This window comes from Microtus ochrogaster, chromosome 18 (assembly GCF_000317375.1).
Source record: "Microtus ochrogaster isolate Prairie Vole_2 chromosome 18, MicOch1.0, whole genome shotgun sequence".
NCBI classification, from domain to species: Eukaryota; Metazoa; Chordata; class Mammalia; order Rodentia; family Cricetidae; genus Microtus; species Microtus ochrogaster.
Genome location: NC_022020.1, coordinates 26,672,999 through 26,690,541, shown reverse-complemented (window position 1 = coordinate 26,690,541; position 17,543 = coordinate 26,672,999). Strand labels below are relative to the sequence as shown.

The 17,543-nt window shown below is 43.2% G+C and overlaps 1 protein-coding gene across 6 annotated transcripts in view; it reads right to left on the bottom strand.

Moving 5' to 3' along the window:
* Nucleotides 1-9,078, bottom strand: part of Rnf14 (ring finger protein 14) — a 23,386-nt gene extending 14,308 nt beyond the window's left edge. Inside the window, exons 1-5 of one of the 6 annotated variants that reach the window (XM_026783482.1) lie at nt 8,954-9,078; nt 6,318-6,476; nt 5,944-6,082; nt 5,688-5,849; nt 4,531-4,682 (exon numbers count right to left, since the gene is read on the bottom strand). In XM_026783482.1, coding sequence (XP_026639283.1) covers nt 4,531-4,682; nt 5,688-5,841 — 306 coding nt within the window. In that variant the 5' untranslated portion in view covers nt 5,842-5,849; nt 5,944-6,082; nt 6,318-6,476; nt 8,954-9,078. The other 5 variants (XM_013349586.2, XM_026783481.1, XM_005356019.3 and 2 more) reach the window with 5 other exon arrangements.
* Between the last annotated feature and the right edge of the window lie 8,465 nt (nt 9,079-17,543).

The window sequence follows — 17,543 nt, the reverse complement described above, 5'->3', positions numbered from 1 at the left end:
GCCACCACCGCCCGGCAACATGGATGAACTTGGGAATCACTGTGTTAAAGAGCTAGGCTCAGAAACACAAGCACTGAGTGGTTTTGTTAGGATATAGAATATAAAAAAATTGGCTGGATGCATGCCTTTGATGCACTTGGGAGGCAGAGGCAGGTGGATCTCTGAGTGTGAGGCCAGCCTGGTCTACATAGAGCATTTCAGGACAGCCAAAGCTTCACAGAGAAATCCTGTCTTGAAAAAAAAAATTAAAAATAAATAAAACAAACAAACAAAAGAGTTAACCTCAGCTAGGCAAGGTGGGACACACCTTTAAGCAGAGACTGAGGGCAGCTGGAGTTACATGAAATCCTGTCATTGTTCTCTCTCTTTTTTTTTTTTAAAGGGGTGGGGAGCTGGAGAGATAACTCAGCAGTTAGAGCACTGGCTGCTCTTCCAGAGGACCCAGGTTTGTGCTGGTGATACAATGGTGAGAATAGCTGCCTTCTAGAAGACCCAGGTTCAATTCCCAAAACCCACATGGTAGCTCACAACCATCTGTAATTCCAGTTCTGGGGAACCCCAATGCTCTCTTCTGTCCTCTATGGGCACTGCATACATGTGATACACAGACATACATGTAGGCAAAACACTTATACAAATAACAAAACCAAAAGTAAACACAAAAACAGTTCATTTTACAGATGGAGTAAAACTGACCAATGCTTACAAAGTCAGTTTCGGGAACAAGAAGTCCCACCTGCACATAGTAGAGATGGAGGAAAACTGACCAGCACATACTAAGTCACAATTACAGGACCAAGAAGTCCCATGCACACATAGTAGAGATGGAGAACTGACCAGTGCTTAGTATGTCACAGTTATGGGAACAAGAAGTCCCATGTGCACATAGCAGGGATGGAGGAAAACTGACCAGTGTTTACTAAATCACAGTTATAGGACCAAGAAGTCCCATGTACACATAGCAGGGATGGAGTGAAACTGACCAGTGTTTACCAAGTCACAGTTACAAGAAGTCCCATGTGCACCTAGTAGGGAGTCATTGGTAATAACATGATAGCACAGGCTTGAAATCCTAACACCTGAGAGGTAGAAACACGGCAATTGTAAGGTTAAGGCCAGCTCCAGCTACACAGTGTTTGAGGACAACCCAGACTACACAAGTCCCTGACTAAAAACACCAACCAAAGCCACTGTACACTTCAAAAAGCTAGAAGGGGGAAAAAAGCCTAAAGGGATTTTGAGTGATTTTATTATAAATAAATAATAAAATGCTTGCAAAGACAAACACACCTATGAAAACAGTAAAAACATTGGTTGTCCAATCTTAAAAAACATACACATGTACACATGTATCAAAATATCATACAACCCCCTAAACATATACAGGTTGTATTATCTACTGAGTTGAAATAAACTTTAGTGAACTAAGTATGTTAGTGCACACCTATGAGCCCAGCACTTGGGAGGCAGAGCAGAGGGATCAGAGTTCAAGGCCATCCTCCGCTATATAATGAGCTAAAAACAGCCTAAACTATGGGAGACCCTGTCTCAAAATTCTCTAGAACTGTGAGAATGAAAATGACACTCAAAGTCTGAAAATTAACTCTTCCAGTCCCATCAAAGAGCCAAGAGAGCTGAAAGAGTCATTTGTATAATTAATCCTGAGTTCTTTTTTCCCACATTTGCAATAAGCTTTTTTCCTTTCAGGCAGGGGATTGGATCTAGGGCCCCAGCACTCAGCAGATCCCCAGCCGACAGGCTCACAGCATTCTTTTTACTAAGAAATCTGGATGATAGAGGGAAACAGACTGACACTGCAGTCATTACATTCATTACAGGCCCTCCACACATGTGGCTGCCACAAAGAAAGATCTCACTTCTAAACTAAGCCAGGTAAGTTAAACTATTTTGACCTTTCCATTTAAAAGTGGTCTATTTCATTAGAAAGTGGAATATAAGATGATTTCCCATTAGAAATATAAATATTTCTAACTGGAGCTCAGGAATTATAAGCTTTTTCTTTTTTCAGGTAAACACCTAAAAACAAGCCTTCCAGATGGCAAGCAAATTTTGTAAATTAAATCCCAATGAAAAAATACCATTTTCTGTTCCTTGCTCTGTGTGGTGCTTCTGACAGTTCTGCGGAAGCACTTACCTAAATACTGACAACTAAAACTTTTACAGATTTGCTTGGCGCTTATAATGTGAAACACACTTTTTGAGGAATCTGCTAAAACACGTAAAATGCAACGAACGTTTACTTTTGGGGGTTTTGTTTTATGTGTATGAGTGCTTTGCCTGCATGGATGTATGTCCTGGTGCCCACTAGGTCAGAAGGCATCAGATTCCCTGAACCTGGAGTTGCATATGGTTGTGAGTTGCCACGTGGGTGCCGGGAATTTAACTGGGTCCTCTGCAAGAGTAACAGTGTTCTTAACCACTGAGTCATCTCTCCAGCCCCAAAGCAGGTAACTATTTAAAAGGAAAGTTCTGCATGCTGTGTAAATGGAGTCTGATAAAGACGCATTCTCTTCCTTCCTTCCTTCTCCAGTCCTGTTTCAGAAAAGGCATACATATAAATGTGAAGTAGGGAACAGAGGGAACAGAGATATGTATACTGGGACTACAGAAAAGTCCTACATAACTAGAAACAGAGATATGTATACTGGGACTACAGAAAAGTCCTACATAATCAGAAACAGAGATATGTATACTGGGGACTACAGAAAAGTCCTACATAATCAGAAACAGAGATATGTATACTGGGACTACAGAAAAGTCCTACATAATCAGAAACACTTTCTGATTCTACTACCCATCCCAATTCAGTGAATGACAGACCCGTGTGTCAATTTCATGATTAGTAGGTGAAATTCTTAATGTCATGACTCAGGATATAGACACAAAGATTGAACTAAGAAATACAACCAATTAAATCATTAATTCTCTGTGAGATTTATTTGAAAAAGAATTCTACTATAATGTTATCTAAATTCAAAAAGTGACAAACCCTTCCCTACAATGCTCCCAAAACTAGCATTAAGTAGAAACTAGAATCTGAAAGTACATCATGCATCCAATTAATCTATCCCTTTTTGTGCATGTTTGGCGGAAGCACATGAAGGTATGCAGAGTATCAATAACTCTATGGAACTATATCAGGGTCTATCTACCTAAAGAACTAGCCATCCATCAGTGATCTAAACGTCACTCATGGCAGCCTCAACAGGTAATGCACTCCTCACACCTACTGCTTCCCGTACAGTTATAATGTCTTTCCCTTAAAATTTAACTTCCCTTTTAAGCTGTAATCTTAATTCTTGTAAAGGTACCTTTATGCAAAAGATTAGATGGGGGAACAAAAAGTATATGATAAAACCAAGTGGGCTGTTACACACACATAATACCAGTTCTCAGACGGCTGAGGGAGGAAGATTCATGAGATTTAGCCCAGTCTGAGCTATGTAGCAAAACTCTATCTCCAAAAATAAACATATCAAAACTGTATGACTAAAAGAAAAGACTAATGAGCTATTTCCTTGAGGTCAACAACTGACAGCTTCTGTCTTAATATCAGTTTATCAATCCTCATAGCTTCTGGAAAAGTAGCTATTGATCCATCACATCTCAGAACACTGTACTCGCTTCAAGTCATATTTATGTCTTAATCAAATACTGACGTTGAAGAGAGGTGCTTGAAGGCTCCAGACATAAATGATACAGAGAAGACATGCTAATTACCTGGTTTGATCAATACATGCTATACACAATATCATACTAAAATATAACAATGTGCCCCATCATAAATCCATACAACTATTGCCTGTTAATAACAGGAGTTGAGGTCATCAGAAAAGGATAAACAGCACACAGAGAAGAAGGCTTTCAATATTAGGTCTCCAGCCTGAGAAAGTATCTACAAGAACTAAACACATTTATACTTGTGTGCATTTACAGCTAAGAGATACTGAGTGACAATTATCCATTATTAATACACAGATTTTTATGGAGAAGCATTTATAACATTTATTCAGGAAATTTGCTTATTATAGCTATTTAGCTCAATTATTTGTTGTAATTACAATTAAATCTTTCATTTAAGGAATGAATAAGAAACTGAGAAAATAATGTCAGCATCTAAGGAAAATGAGGACGACCTTGTCTCTAGGAAAAGAATACACTTGATTAAAAATCATTGCTGTTTCAATTCACAAGGATTAATTAAGTTTGTTTACTGCCATTTCTTTCTTTCTTCTTCGAGCACTGAGGCTAGAACCCATGGCCTTCCGTGTGAGGAAAGAACTCTACCACTGAGCGATATCCCGGCCCTGCCATTCTTTCTAAAAACATCAAGCATTTTCAGTTCATTAGCATTAGAATTCGAGAACACTAGGGGGAATATTTACAAAACCAAAGCCATTTGTTTGTTCTTTATGCACTGAATCAAAGATCACCAATTTTTAGTTTTCAATTAAAGATGATTTTGAAAGTTTCTAAAAATGGATAGGAGAAATTAAGTTTTGGGTCTACCTGAGTTGGTGACAGCCATTTGCCACTAAGTGTGAATGAAGGTGGGGAGGAGGATGGATAATCTGGTGGCAGTTCAAAGTTCAGCACAAGTGGTGGCAGAAAGCAAATGGTGTATTCAAAGCCACTATTCTGGAGACACTCATTTGAATTGCCTGAACCAAAAACAAAAATCAGAAAAGATCAACACTGGAGTGTCCGAAACCACTGAGCAGTGCTCAGCCCTAATGCTTTAGCAGAGGGGATAAAAACCCTCCCCCAGAGCACCGTCTATGCCTTAATGTTAATTTCCTAGTCCTGCCTTCAAAAACCAAACAATACGACACCTTACAAGCCCTTGAAAAATCTACTTAGGTGCCATGTACTGTATGAAGTCACACAACTCATTCTTGTAAACACTTCCTAGTACAATTCTTAACACTAACGACAATGTAGCACACAATATTTTGTTCTATTGTTGGTCTATAGTAAACAATTAAAAGACACAATCTAGAGAAAAAGACATTTATTTCTATGAAACAGCCATGACTTACTAAGACCAGCATATGCCACTAGTCATGATTCGGTTGGGGAAGTTTGTGCCAACAAAATAGTCTCAGGACTGAGGGCATAACACAGCACACCACAGTCACAGGGTCATCTAAGAGATCACAGGTTCTAGGAGAAACATTGTGAGAAAATGTGCATCAAGTTCTCTGCAGATTATCAAAAACAGTTTTGTTTTTCTCCAACAAGAGGTGGCAGAGTAACAGCGTGCTCCATATCTGTCCATGGCAGTTGCACTGATTCTAAAAGCCACACAGCATCAGCCATGTGGCAGGCACTCTACGATGTGCCAAGAATCTTCACAGCTGCACGCTATTATCTGTTTTCTTTGATTACCTCTAATTATCAACGACTGTGCTGATCCAACTACTGATTATACTAGGCTGCATGAGATATGCAGGGTATCTCAATTCAGTGGTCAAAAAGGCAGGATCAAATCAAAAACTGTTTTACATTCCCCCACACACTTCTTTTAAAACAAACATGCATTATATCTGTGCCACTAATACTTATCAATTACCCCTTACGGCTATATACACAAGTGACAACTAAAATACAGTAAGAAATCAAGAATAATTTTTATTTAGAAAAATCTGTGTAAGATATTAACTAACCGCTCACAAATATCTTGAAATTCTGTGGCAGATCCAGATGGATCCTGGTTTCGCCGCCTTGGACGGACTCTGCTTTTCTAAACTCATCGGCATCATAGATACTTGCCAGGGCCAGTAGTTCATCCTCCTGGGCTTCCAGGTCTTCTGACGACATTGAATTTCCTGAGGATTGAAGACAATCGCTCGAATCAGCTGGAAATGCACATAACTGTTTCATGGTATATAAAAGCTCCTCCAGACAACTGCAAAGGATCACCTCTCTTTCCTGCCCGACACCTAGCACTCTGCGCTGTCTTCTTCACTCAGGTGGCTGTGGTGCTTCTAAGGACTAACCCAGGAAAGCAACAAGCTGCCTTTTCACGCTGCACCTTCTGAAATGGGGGCTGGTCTCAAAGCTAAAGGGAGAGCATGTTTTGCACATTCTAAAAGACGATGCTACAAAATCTATGATGCTACAAAACCTGAACATCCATTTAAAAGGCTTCATTTTCTTTTCATTTTTTTTTTCTAAATGTCCCCTATCTGGAACAATTCCATTTTCAAAAACTATTGCTTTTCCTCAGCAGTTGTCATGCTCTGCTTAAGCTAAGCCTGAAAGAGCGACATGTTCCATTTTAGGTCACTTAGTACCTGTTAGTAACAACCAGAAGAAAAGGATATTAACACTGCAGCCGGGATTTCAGTTCGGCTTGGAATTTGTGCAAATCCCATTTACTTTTCTAGCCAGTGGAGCTGAGACTGAAGGTGGGTAAGGCACGGACTCAAGACAGGCTACGGAAACTCTGCCATCTGCAAAACAGAACCAGGAAAGAAGTGTGAGGACACGATCCAGATTCAAATTCCCCATCTGCACTAGCATCACTTAAGTCAAACACTCCAGCACGTCAACCGTGATCCACAGGGGTTCATACTCTCTGAGGACAGACTGCGTTATGTGGTCAAAGGGCAGCTGTGTTTCCCAATGACACACCCCTTATCAAACTGCGCCCAGCCTTGCAACTGAGGTGGTTATATAAGATGACGGACACCACGCCCAACAAACGTCATCTTAAATTTGTTTCTTGCCTTCTCTTTTCCTCTTCTACTTCTTCTGTTCCTTCATTTCCTATCCCGCTGGCTTTCACTCTCACCTGCTCATAAATTAGCCTTGCAGGTGACACAGTTAACTCTGTGGGTGGGATAGCATTTCAAAACAAAATAAGGGCATGCATATGCACATGGACTTGTGAGATTTTTCTCCAAGTATTTAGAGCCAGACTTCCAGGACGGGGGCTATAGCTCAGTGGGAGAATGACCTCTAAACTCGAGTTCCTTTTTAGAGAAGATAGATAGGCCATAGATAGGTTCTGGAGCACAAGGAGCGTCTTGAGATTGTATGCAAAGATGTTACATAAACTAACTTTCAAACCATATCCTCAGAAGTGATTCCTGAATGAGTTAGGATCGTGTTTACGATTACAGAGCACCGGCTATGTACGATCCTAGGTCCCAGCACATCACCTTACCAAGTCCACCAATCTGACCAGGAAGCAGCGCACGGTGAGGATGGGATTAAGTCTTTTGTTTCTTTGTAAACAAAGAGTTTTCAGATGTGAGAGATGTATTTACTGACTTCACCGTTTTAGGTTAGCATTCTTCATCTTGTCTGCACATCAGAATCTCCTGGTGAAACTGCCTCTTAAAATTCCAATACCCAAACCATATTCAGAAACAACTAAGTCAGGACTCTACAGTTGTGAGCTCCCCCACCCACCCCCCATACACAACGTTTTAGAAATCAGACTTCAAAGAGGTCTCATTACAACACTGTCAGACATAATGTGCTTTTGAAATTCCTCCCCACTCTTCCTCATCCCCTTGGTGCCCATGCACCTTTAGCAGACCCTGCCCCTTTCAGCATCCACGTCAGGTGCTGTTATCTGCCCTCCCTGCCTGAAACCCTGTTTCCCCTCAGTCTCCTTCCCAGTTTCACAGCCTATCCCACAGTCGCTCTCACATGCACCAAGCAGAACCCTTCATGAATTTGCATGTCCTTCTGTCACCGAGGCCATGCTAATCTCTGCAGCATTTCCATCGCGGCTGGTGTGCTGCCAAAGGGAACACACTTCTAGTTCTCCAGGAAGCACAGATGATTCCAGTCTGCAGTCGGGACTGATAATCTTTACTCCAAACACCTCCTCTGACAGTCCTTTCCGACCTACCCCACCTGAGCCCAGCTCAACCAGAAGGCTAGAGTCAGGTGGTCCTTAATTCGGGTTGTCTGCTTTCACTTCCTGCTCATCCCACCCACTCAGCCTTTGAGGGCAACCTCTCAAGTCCAACTCTACAGAGCGGTTTCCCAACAGACACGGTCTTCTTTAAAATCGGACCTTGCACTTCCTCTTTTACTAGCCTGCATTAGCTCATCAAGGAGCAGGCCAAAGTCATTTCCATCTCCCTACTGTTCTCAGCATCTAGCAGTGCCCTGGGCACTGAGAAAAGACCTAGAGTTAAAATGCTATGTCTTGGAATGGAGGACCAGGGGCATAGGATTCAGTGACCACTTTGTCACATTCCGCTTGAAGCAGGAGGCTGGGTCCGTTGTCACAGTAACACTGGTAAGAACAGTAACAATTAGTGAGTTCTTACCAGTGCTAAGAACAGGCATTGTGCTAAGCCCTTTCGATGCACTAACTGACGCTAGGCTCCACAATCACGTGAAGCAAGTCCTATTACTTTCTTCATTAATCAAAATTAGACAGGTGACGGCTTGAACTCTTTTCTGGACCATCTCTGGGCATTAAGATGCCTATCTTCATCTGTAAGCCGGTAACAGGAATAAACCCTGGCAGCACCAAACAGATAAAAGTTTAATAACACTACTGTTGCAAACCGGAAGCCGCTCCAGCAAGGCGTGGAGCCCCTCCTCTGCCAGGTTTCCCTAGCTTGGGAAAATCCTACTCATCTTCCCGGCCACTCCCAGCACGCTCCGGCCCTGGCATCAGCTCGGCTCTGTCTCCGCCGCCTGCCAATCGTCGTGCAGACGTGTCTGTGTGACTCCCCCAACAACCCGGGGGCAGGATCAGGCAGGGCCACAGGCCCAGTGCTGGCAACGCCGCAGAGGAGCCGGCCCTGGGGCGTGCCGGGCCCGTCCGCCCCGCCCTGTCCCCTTGGCGCCCACGGAGCCGGCCGCCCGGTCCCGGGCAGGGGAGCCCGGTATCCACAGAGCAGGCCCGGCTCGGCCACCTGGCTCTGCCTCGCGCACTCACAGCGCGTCCCAGCCGTACCTTCCGGCCGCCCCACCGAGCCCGGCCCGAAAGTTCCGCGCTACGCCCTCGCCCAGGGCCCGGAGACACGCTCGCAGCCAGGCCTGCAGACACCCGGCTCCACCTGAGCACCGCCTCTTCCGTCTCCAGAGCTGTCAGCTGAGAGGGGCGGATGCCGGCGTGGGGACGGCTCTGCGCAGCCGCCGTGAGCGCCGCTGGCTCCTGGGCGCCCTCCACAGGCCATGGACAGCGCTGCAGGCGCCACCACCGACCGTACCCGCAAGCTTCAAATATTCCGAATTTGGGACAAATCCAGGTTCTGACCCGCGAATTCGAGTTTTTTTGTTTTGTTTTGTTTTTTAACCGATCCCTAGACGTGAGCCAGAAGGAACGGTCTACCTAGGGACAGAGGTCCCTTAACAATCAATCCCAGACCTGCTTCTTTAGGTGAATGGCTGCAACCTTCTTCCTATCTAAGAATGCATTAACTCACTGTGCATATGATATTCGTCTGTTGAGCAGTTACAGGCTTCAAATTATATGTACATTTTTTCTCTCTTAACTAAACCTTATGGTTTGGGTTCTGTTTGTCTCATTTCGCAAAGGAAATTGAGACTAAGGTTCGATAAGTTACTAAAAGCCACATGATTATTGAGATTTAAAATTACATGCCTCCTACCTCACACAGCATAATGCAAACATTAACTAAAATAAACCGAAGATTTAAATGTGAGAGGCAAAGCTATAAAACTCTACAAAGAAAATATAGCGGGGAGGAAACCCTCCAGAACTCAAAGAACACAATAGTTTATATATAGAGAGAAACAAATAAACAAATAAATTATGAAAATTATAAACATTTGTGCTTTAATGAACGCTAGTGAGGAAGTGAAAAGATATTTTCAAATTATACACCTAATAAAGATGTATCACCTAAAATATCTATAACTCCTGTGAGCCTGAGTGTGGCAGTATCCATCTCTAATCCCAGTACTGGGCTAACAAAGGGGACTGAGTGTTCTAGGCCAGTTTGGCTACATGAGGAAACACTGTCAAACATAGTGAGACCAAAGAAATAAAAAGAATTGATGGGGTTATAGATAAACAACAGGAACTTTCACACACTGATGATTGGAATGAAAGATAATACAGCCACTTTGGGAAAGTTTGGCTGGTCCTCAGGAAAGTTAAATACAGGATTATAATAACACTCGGCAATTCTACTCCTAGGTATACTATGTAAGGGAACTAAAAAAAATGTTTGCTTAAACACTTGATCACAAATGTTCATAGCAGCAACATATATAAGAACCAAAAAGTGAAAATCAAAACTCCATCAATGAATAAACAGAATATGGTATATCCCAACAGTGGAATATTACTCAGCAATTAAAAATATGTTGACACATGCTCTAATATGGATGAACCTGGAAAACATTAAACCAAGTGAAGGAAGTCAGATATAAAAGGCCACATTCTATATTTTCCCACTTATATGAAAAGTCCATAGAAAGCAAAGTGGTAGTCAGTAGGTCAGTGTTAGCCCGAGGGTCTGATAGGTAGCTGCTAAGGGGTAGAATTAGCAATGTAGAATTAGCAGTGACCATTGCACAACTTGGTGGATGTATTAGATACCACCAATTGTATATTTTTAGAGGGTTACTTTTTAGTGAAGGTGAATCATATCTCAATTAAGCAAGGGGAGCCTTACATAGCGTTGTTCCTGACATTTAAACAGAACACAGAAACGTTGTTCTTCCCCTGGGAACCATCAAGCTAATGTGCTACTAATGATCTAGTAATATAGATCATAGTAATGATTTATGTTCTCCTTCTGTGTCCCCCACCCCAAAACCACCAAAAGAGTAGACTGCAGATGTGGGACCCTAGCCCAAGCATACAGGATTCTGAAGGTCTTATTCAAGTGAAACTCCCTGGAATAGATAGCAAGGGAGACACACACCCCTTTAGAGATGCAAAGGGGTGAAGGAAGAACCTCAAATGAGACCAAATACCTCAGGATCTCTCAGATGTAAAGAGCAAAGTAGTTCAAGAATCAGCTCAAGAGAGTCTCAAAGTTGGAGCAGAAAGTGGATTGTGACATCAAGCCGTGACCTCACCCCAAAGGTCACAGCACTGTGAGCAAGGAAGAGAGTGCTTGTTTCAAAACAGACTCAATAATTCGGTGGAAGTTAAAAGCAAATTAAAGATTTAGGATATAGTTTTGAGGAAAAGATTGGCTAAAGTTTTCTTTAATAAATTTTGTCATTAGACCCCATGAAAATAGCAGGCTTTTTTCTCTTTGGTTTCGACTGCCTGGTTGGTTTTTCAGATTGAACTTTTCCCTTGTGTCCAACTCTCCACTTTATTAAGCATTTTATATGCATTACCTCATTTAAAAACTCAGGACCCCATGACTTAGGTAATTCTCTCTCCCTGTTTGTAAAGGAAGAAATCGTGTTAGCAGGAGGAAGTGATCTTTCCAGTACTGTTATATGATGCAGCCGGTATGAGGACAAGTTCCTCGTGGTCTGACTCCAGTAGTCTGTGAGAGAATTAGAATTTGCTGCAATAAATAATGCAGAGGAAGAAATAGTTCTGGTCCAAAGTTGTAAAATAGAAAGTCTTATAGAAGTTAGTTTCAAACTTGGTGAGACAATGAAACCAGGCGTGCCTAACAGTCTCAGCATTTAAGAGGCTCAGGCAGAGGCTTGCTATTTGTTTGAGGCTAGCCTGGGCTACACAGTGAAGTGAATCCCAGTTTGTCTAGGCTACAGAATAAGACCCTATCTCAAAAATATATGCGTTTATGTGTGTATAAATATACAAATATATATGTGTATATATGTATACATATTGTGTATATGTATAAAGATTGACGGCATAATGATAGAGAAGAATAAGAATTTCGGGAATGGAAGAGATAAACTCCATCCTCTGGTTGTAGATGAGGGCCCCTGGCTGTCAGAGAATGGGCTGTATGAGCTACAGCAGATGAGGAGAGGACATGAGTCACACAGTGCAATGGTCACTACACAGGTCACAGGCCTTCCACCAGGTCCTACACTTACTGCCTTCCAGTAGGCATTCAAAAACTCACCTCCACACACAGCCTCCTTTCAGGGGCCACCATCACAATCATCTCTGAACCAGACCCTTCACACTTAGACAACAACAGTTCAGAAATAAAACTTCTGCCCAGTCCCAGAGAAGACTAGACGTTGGTGAGACCTGCCCTGCATTGACTTCTGAATTTTGAATTTTTCCAGTTCTGAGCATTGAACCCAGGGACTTCCATATATCAGGCCAGCATTCTATCACTGTGGTATCCTACTGTGTTTTTTTTTTTTTTAAATAGAAATATCTCCCATGGTTTCAGGCATTTGTACACTTGTCACCAGTTGGTGGCACTGTTGGGAGGTATGGCGTGGCTGCAGGAAGCCTGTCACTGGGGGTGGGCTTTAAGATGAAGGAGCCTTGCCTGTTTTCAATCCGTTGTCTCGATTCATATAGGCAGCACAAGGTGTAAGCTCCCAGTTTCCTGCTCCTGCCACTCACCTGCCACTTGCTGCCAGACTCTCAGACACGATGGACTCTGATTCCTCTGAACTCGTGAGCCCAAACAAACTTTCTTCTGTGCGTTGCTTTGGTCATGGAGATTCATCACAGCAATAGAAAGTAACTAAAGAAAGGTGTCAGTACCAGACAGTGGGCTGTTGCGGTGAGGGACCTGACCGTGGTTGTTTTCTTTCTTTTTGTTTGGATTTTTTGTGGGGGGTGGGGGGGGTGGAGGACTGTGGAAGACTAGAAAAGTGGTTTAATGCTATAAGCAAAGTGGAATGGGCTGTTCTGGGATCTCAGAAGAGAGTTCTGGGGCTGGAGAGATGGCTCAGTGGTTAAGAGCATTGTCTGCTCTTCCAGAGGTCCTGAGTTCAATTCCCGGCACCCACATGGTGGCTCACAACCATCTGTAATGAGGTCTGGTGCCCTCTTCTGGCCTGCAGACATATACACAGACAGAATATTGTATGCATAATAAATAAATAAATATTTAAAAAAAAGAGAGTTCTGGGAGCAAGGAGGACTGTAGAGGCTCAGCTCAAGCCATTTCAGAGCTAGGTGAGAGGCCATTCCTGTGACATTTTAACAAAAAATGTGCCTGCCTTCTGCACTTGTCCTAAGAACTTGCCTGAGGCTAAGCTAAATGGCAAGGGACTAATTTCTTTAGTAGAGGCAAGTTCAAGACAGTATACTATTGAATCTGTGGTATGGATACTATTGATAACTGCTCTGCCGGTCTACAATCAAAAAAGAGGCAGTGAGGCAGAGAGAAATACAAAACACACAGTGTGAAGAGAAAGAGAACACCAGGAGACTTAATGGTACAGCCAAGGCTTCTGCTGAAAGGTAACGGGGTCAGGAGAGGACACGGGTCTGCACTGGAATAAAGGGATGGGTGCCTCGGGATAAGACCACACACAGCCAAGCTTCCAACTTGCCAAAGAACCTAAGCTGGTTTCTGCTCCTAAAGCACAGCTGAATAAAAGCTCTGCCCATGGGATTCAAGGAGTGAGGTCCATCCAGTCTGGCAGCTGGCCTTGGCAGTGTCATCTACGTGATACTGGCTTTAGAGGCACAAAGAATGAGAGAGAGAAGGGCTTGTGTTTTCCCACAGCAATAGGAAGTAAACTAAACATCCAGTGGCCATTATCACTGACCCTTGGTCAGTACTGTGTATTTGTTTACTATGTAGATCTTAAGGGAGTCTGAAAACTCAATTGCTATTTTTTGAATGTAGGTTTCCTCCTAAAAAACAAAATAAAACAAGCAAATGATAAGCAGAAGTACGCAGATAACTCTGTTATGAATAATTAACAGAATCCTAACCACGCACTGGGCTCTGCAGGAAGTGCTGTGTACTGACTGAGCTCAGCATACAGCAACCCAACATACAGTCATTGTCATGATCATCATCATAGTTGTCACCATCCCTACTTTTTAATTTTAATTACGTATGCTTGTGTATACGTATGTGCCCATAAGTACAGGTATTCACTAAGGCCAGAGGCATCAGATCCCCCTAGAAACTGTAGTTACTCTACAAGAGCAGCACATGCTCCTAACCATGGAGACACCATTCTAGTGCCTCCACCCCTGTTTTAAAGCTGAGGAATTGATCATGGAGAAGGTCTTTGGTTTGTCCTTGTTTCTGACCTGGACAGTGGGAGCCCTGAGCCCGCATCATTTTCCCCTATGCCATACTTAAAGCATCTCGACACTATTAGCAAATAAAGCGGTCAATCGTGTCGATCAGAAAAACTAATCAGATTGCTGGTGTGACCAGTTTCCTGGTCATCGGAGGATGATGTAAAGACAGATCCCTGCAGAGGCTTCGGGTGTCTGATAGCGTGGAGTATTTCCTCTGCTTCTGGTTATAGTAATAGGCACGGAATGATTGTGTTTATACTTGCAACCTGGCATTTTATTATTATCCCCCTGAATGAGAGTGGAAAGAGTTTTGTCACCCCAAGGTAACATGGTTCTGTGAGGAGGGAAGAGGGTGAAGTTTAGCAGCAGCTGCCATCATAAATCAGAGGGCGACAGTTTTTCTCGGAGCTCCGGGCTCAACTCCTGGCTGTCAGAAGCTTGTAAAGGGAAGCCCCATGAGAATTTATGTAACGATGGGAAGGCTCATTTTCCTTCCTGCAAGAGCCTTTCTGGAGCAAGGAGAGGATTAGGCTGATTAGATTCTATAGGAAGGAAAAAAAAATCCAACCCCAAGGTTCAGAGGGAGGGAGAATGTGGGTCAACTTGAGCTATTTCCCTTGCCCACTAAAAAGTGACCTTGTAAACAGAGAAGAACATGCTCAATTCCACCAAATAAATGAATGATTGGGTGACTGAATGATTTAATGACTGAGTGCGATCCAGGCTTCCTCTGGGCTGGTTCTTTCAGTGTGAGAACAGTTCGATCCCAGACTGACCCAGAAATGCTGAGCACACAACGAGGCCAATCAACAGAGTCAGCTTCTGAATATCCATTGTGCAGATGGCGCTCGCAGTCAATGTGTTTGGCTTTTGTGTTTACTGGTACATTTTCAAATTCACTGCGGAGAGCAAAATTGTGGGGTGTCGGGGGACGGGAAGAAACTTGTACTGAAGTGAATATTCTATCTGAGCAGGACTGTCGGGTAAAAATACTTAGAGCAAGAATGTATTCTCTGTTTATCTGGAATTCAGCTCTAACGGTGCATTCTGTATATTATATGTCAAGTCTGGCGATCTGTATCGGAGTCAGTCATGCTCAGGAGAGGGTTGAGGACAGTAGCTTGGGACATGCTACACCTGGGAGCCATAAGGAAGGAAAGCCAAAGGTGGGGTCTAAGAAAGAGGGAACTGTGCAGAATGTGGACACCGTACCAGGTGGCTACAGAGAGACACAGGTATTGGGAGAGAAGGTGACCTAGGGGATGCTGGCGGGAAGCGTCCTCACTTTCTGGTGAAGCTATAGAGCTGGTGGTAGGACTTGACTTGATAAGGCTGCAGCTTCTGAGAAACTCTACTCAGAGTCCCCAGTAGGGTGGGGGTAGAGATCAGTGTATGTCAGAATCACCTAAAGAGTCTTAGAATTGAAGTCTATAAGCCGGGATCAGAGACACACACCTGTAACCCCAAGACTTGACAGATGAGGCAGGAAGACCGGGAGTTCAAGGCCAGCCTGAGCTCCTGAGCTCCTGAATCAAACAATAATAACACCACCACCACAAACGAACAATAGACAGAATTAAAACAAGTAAATTAAGCCATTTGGTGGTGACCCAGACCTTTAATCCCAGCACTCAGGAGGCAGAAAAGTAGGCGAATCTCTGAATTCAGGGCCAGCCTGGTCTACAGAGTGAGTTCCAGGACAGCCAGGGGTACATAGAGAGATCCTGTCTCGAAAATCCAAAAAGGAAAAAGAAAAGGAACAAGAAAATGAGTGCCCTTCCCCTCTGAAGTTTGGCATGAGCGAAAGATTGAAAATACCATCAATCTAATTTTGCATTTTTCCTGAAAATCGTGAAGGAGGTACACAGTTTGCCATGATTTCAAATGTCCTGCTCGCGTCCATTCCCTTTCCAGCTGCTTTCTCCAGCGATCAAGTTTCATTGCTATTCTTTTTCATCTTATTGTGTAGATCAATGTCATCTCTCCAGAAAAGGGTTCCGACCAATCTGAAAGTAGAGGTCCGCTAGAAGGAGTGATAATTGAGCTAAAAATTGAAGAATCATCCTTGGCAGACCGGGAAAGGAGAAATATGAATTTTCTTACCCTGTCTCTGGCATTTCGCAGGCTTTCCAAGTCATTCCCATGTGTGACCCCTTTGGGGACTACTACTCTTTTCTAAGACAGAACACCTTTTCATTTCTTGGAAAGTCCTATATCTTGGCAAGTTTCTCCTTGCAAAGTCCATTTTTCTTTCTGTACTTGTCTAGAAAGAGATGCCATGGTGTGAGATTTGACATTTGTCACCTGCCTTAGTAAAGCCCTAAAGGGCCATGCCAAGAGCAGTGACCCAAAATAACTAGTTGGGTCCCCTAGTCAAGACTCCTGGCTCTCACTTCAGCAAGGTCTGGCTCTAAAAGGAGGGTGACCTTGGATGGTCCAGCCACCTTCACGAGTGGAATAATCCTCAGGCCAAGGCTTCCAAGTCTCCTCGAAACTGTCTTGGGAGAGCCAATCCAAAAGGCCAAATCAGGACAGCTATACTGAGAGAGTGGGCTTAGTCTTTATCTAGCTGTCCTGCCAATGCCCCAAGAGACCTTAATACATCTTACCGGTGTGAGCCCTGGAGATTCCAAGTGTTTGGAAAAGATTTGCCGGTTCTCACCCTTCTCATTTTACCCCTCAGTGCCTTGCCATGCTCAAGAAGTCACCTCAAGGCTCAGGGTGAGCAAAGATGTCAAGCAGCAGCCCCAACCTACCGCTGTCTTCAAATCTCTAGCACCCGAGGGAGGCCATGTTCAGCATTTCAAACCCAGTTCAAATACTTCCTCTACTTCTTCCAAACTTCTTTCAAAATTCAAGGAAACGAAATCTTTCTAAACAAACTCCAGTGACAGCTTCAGTCACCCCTTGACAGACTGCTGTTAAAGGTCAGCTTCCCTCAGAAGAAGGAAGAAGAGCGAAGGACAACATGGAGGCCTCCTTCCCAGAGACAAACCACCTGTAAGCAATCTGATGTCTTGTTTCATAAACCTTTGGGACTTCGAAGGGGTGGGTAGCTCAACTTTATGTCACCAGTTCCAATAAAACACGCAAATGGCAACAATAAAAGAAAAAAAAAATCACACCTAGCAGGCTGTGATAGACCCGTAATCTCAATATTCATTCAGGAGGCAGAAGCAGGAGGATCGGGAATTCAAGGTCATCCTTTGCTTTGTGGGGAGTTCAAGGTCAACCCCAGTTGCTTGAACTTAAAACCCAAAACCAAAACAAGCAATAACAACAAAACACAAGTAAAATACAAATTCAAAGTCTTGTGATGTGAGCTCATTTTTTTTTGATTCAAGGTCATAATACACACATGCATGCATAAGCACATAAATTGTTTTATTATATGTAATTGTAA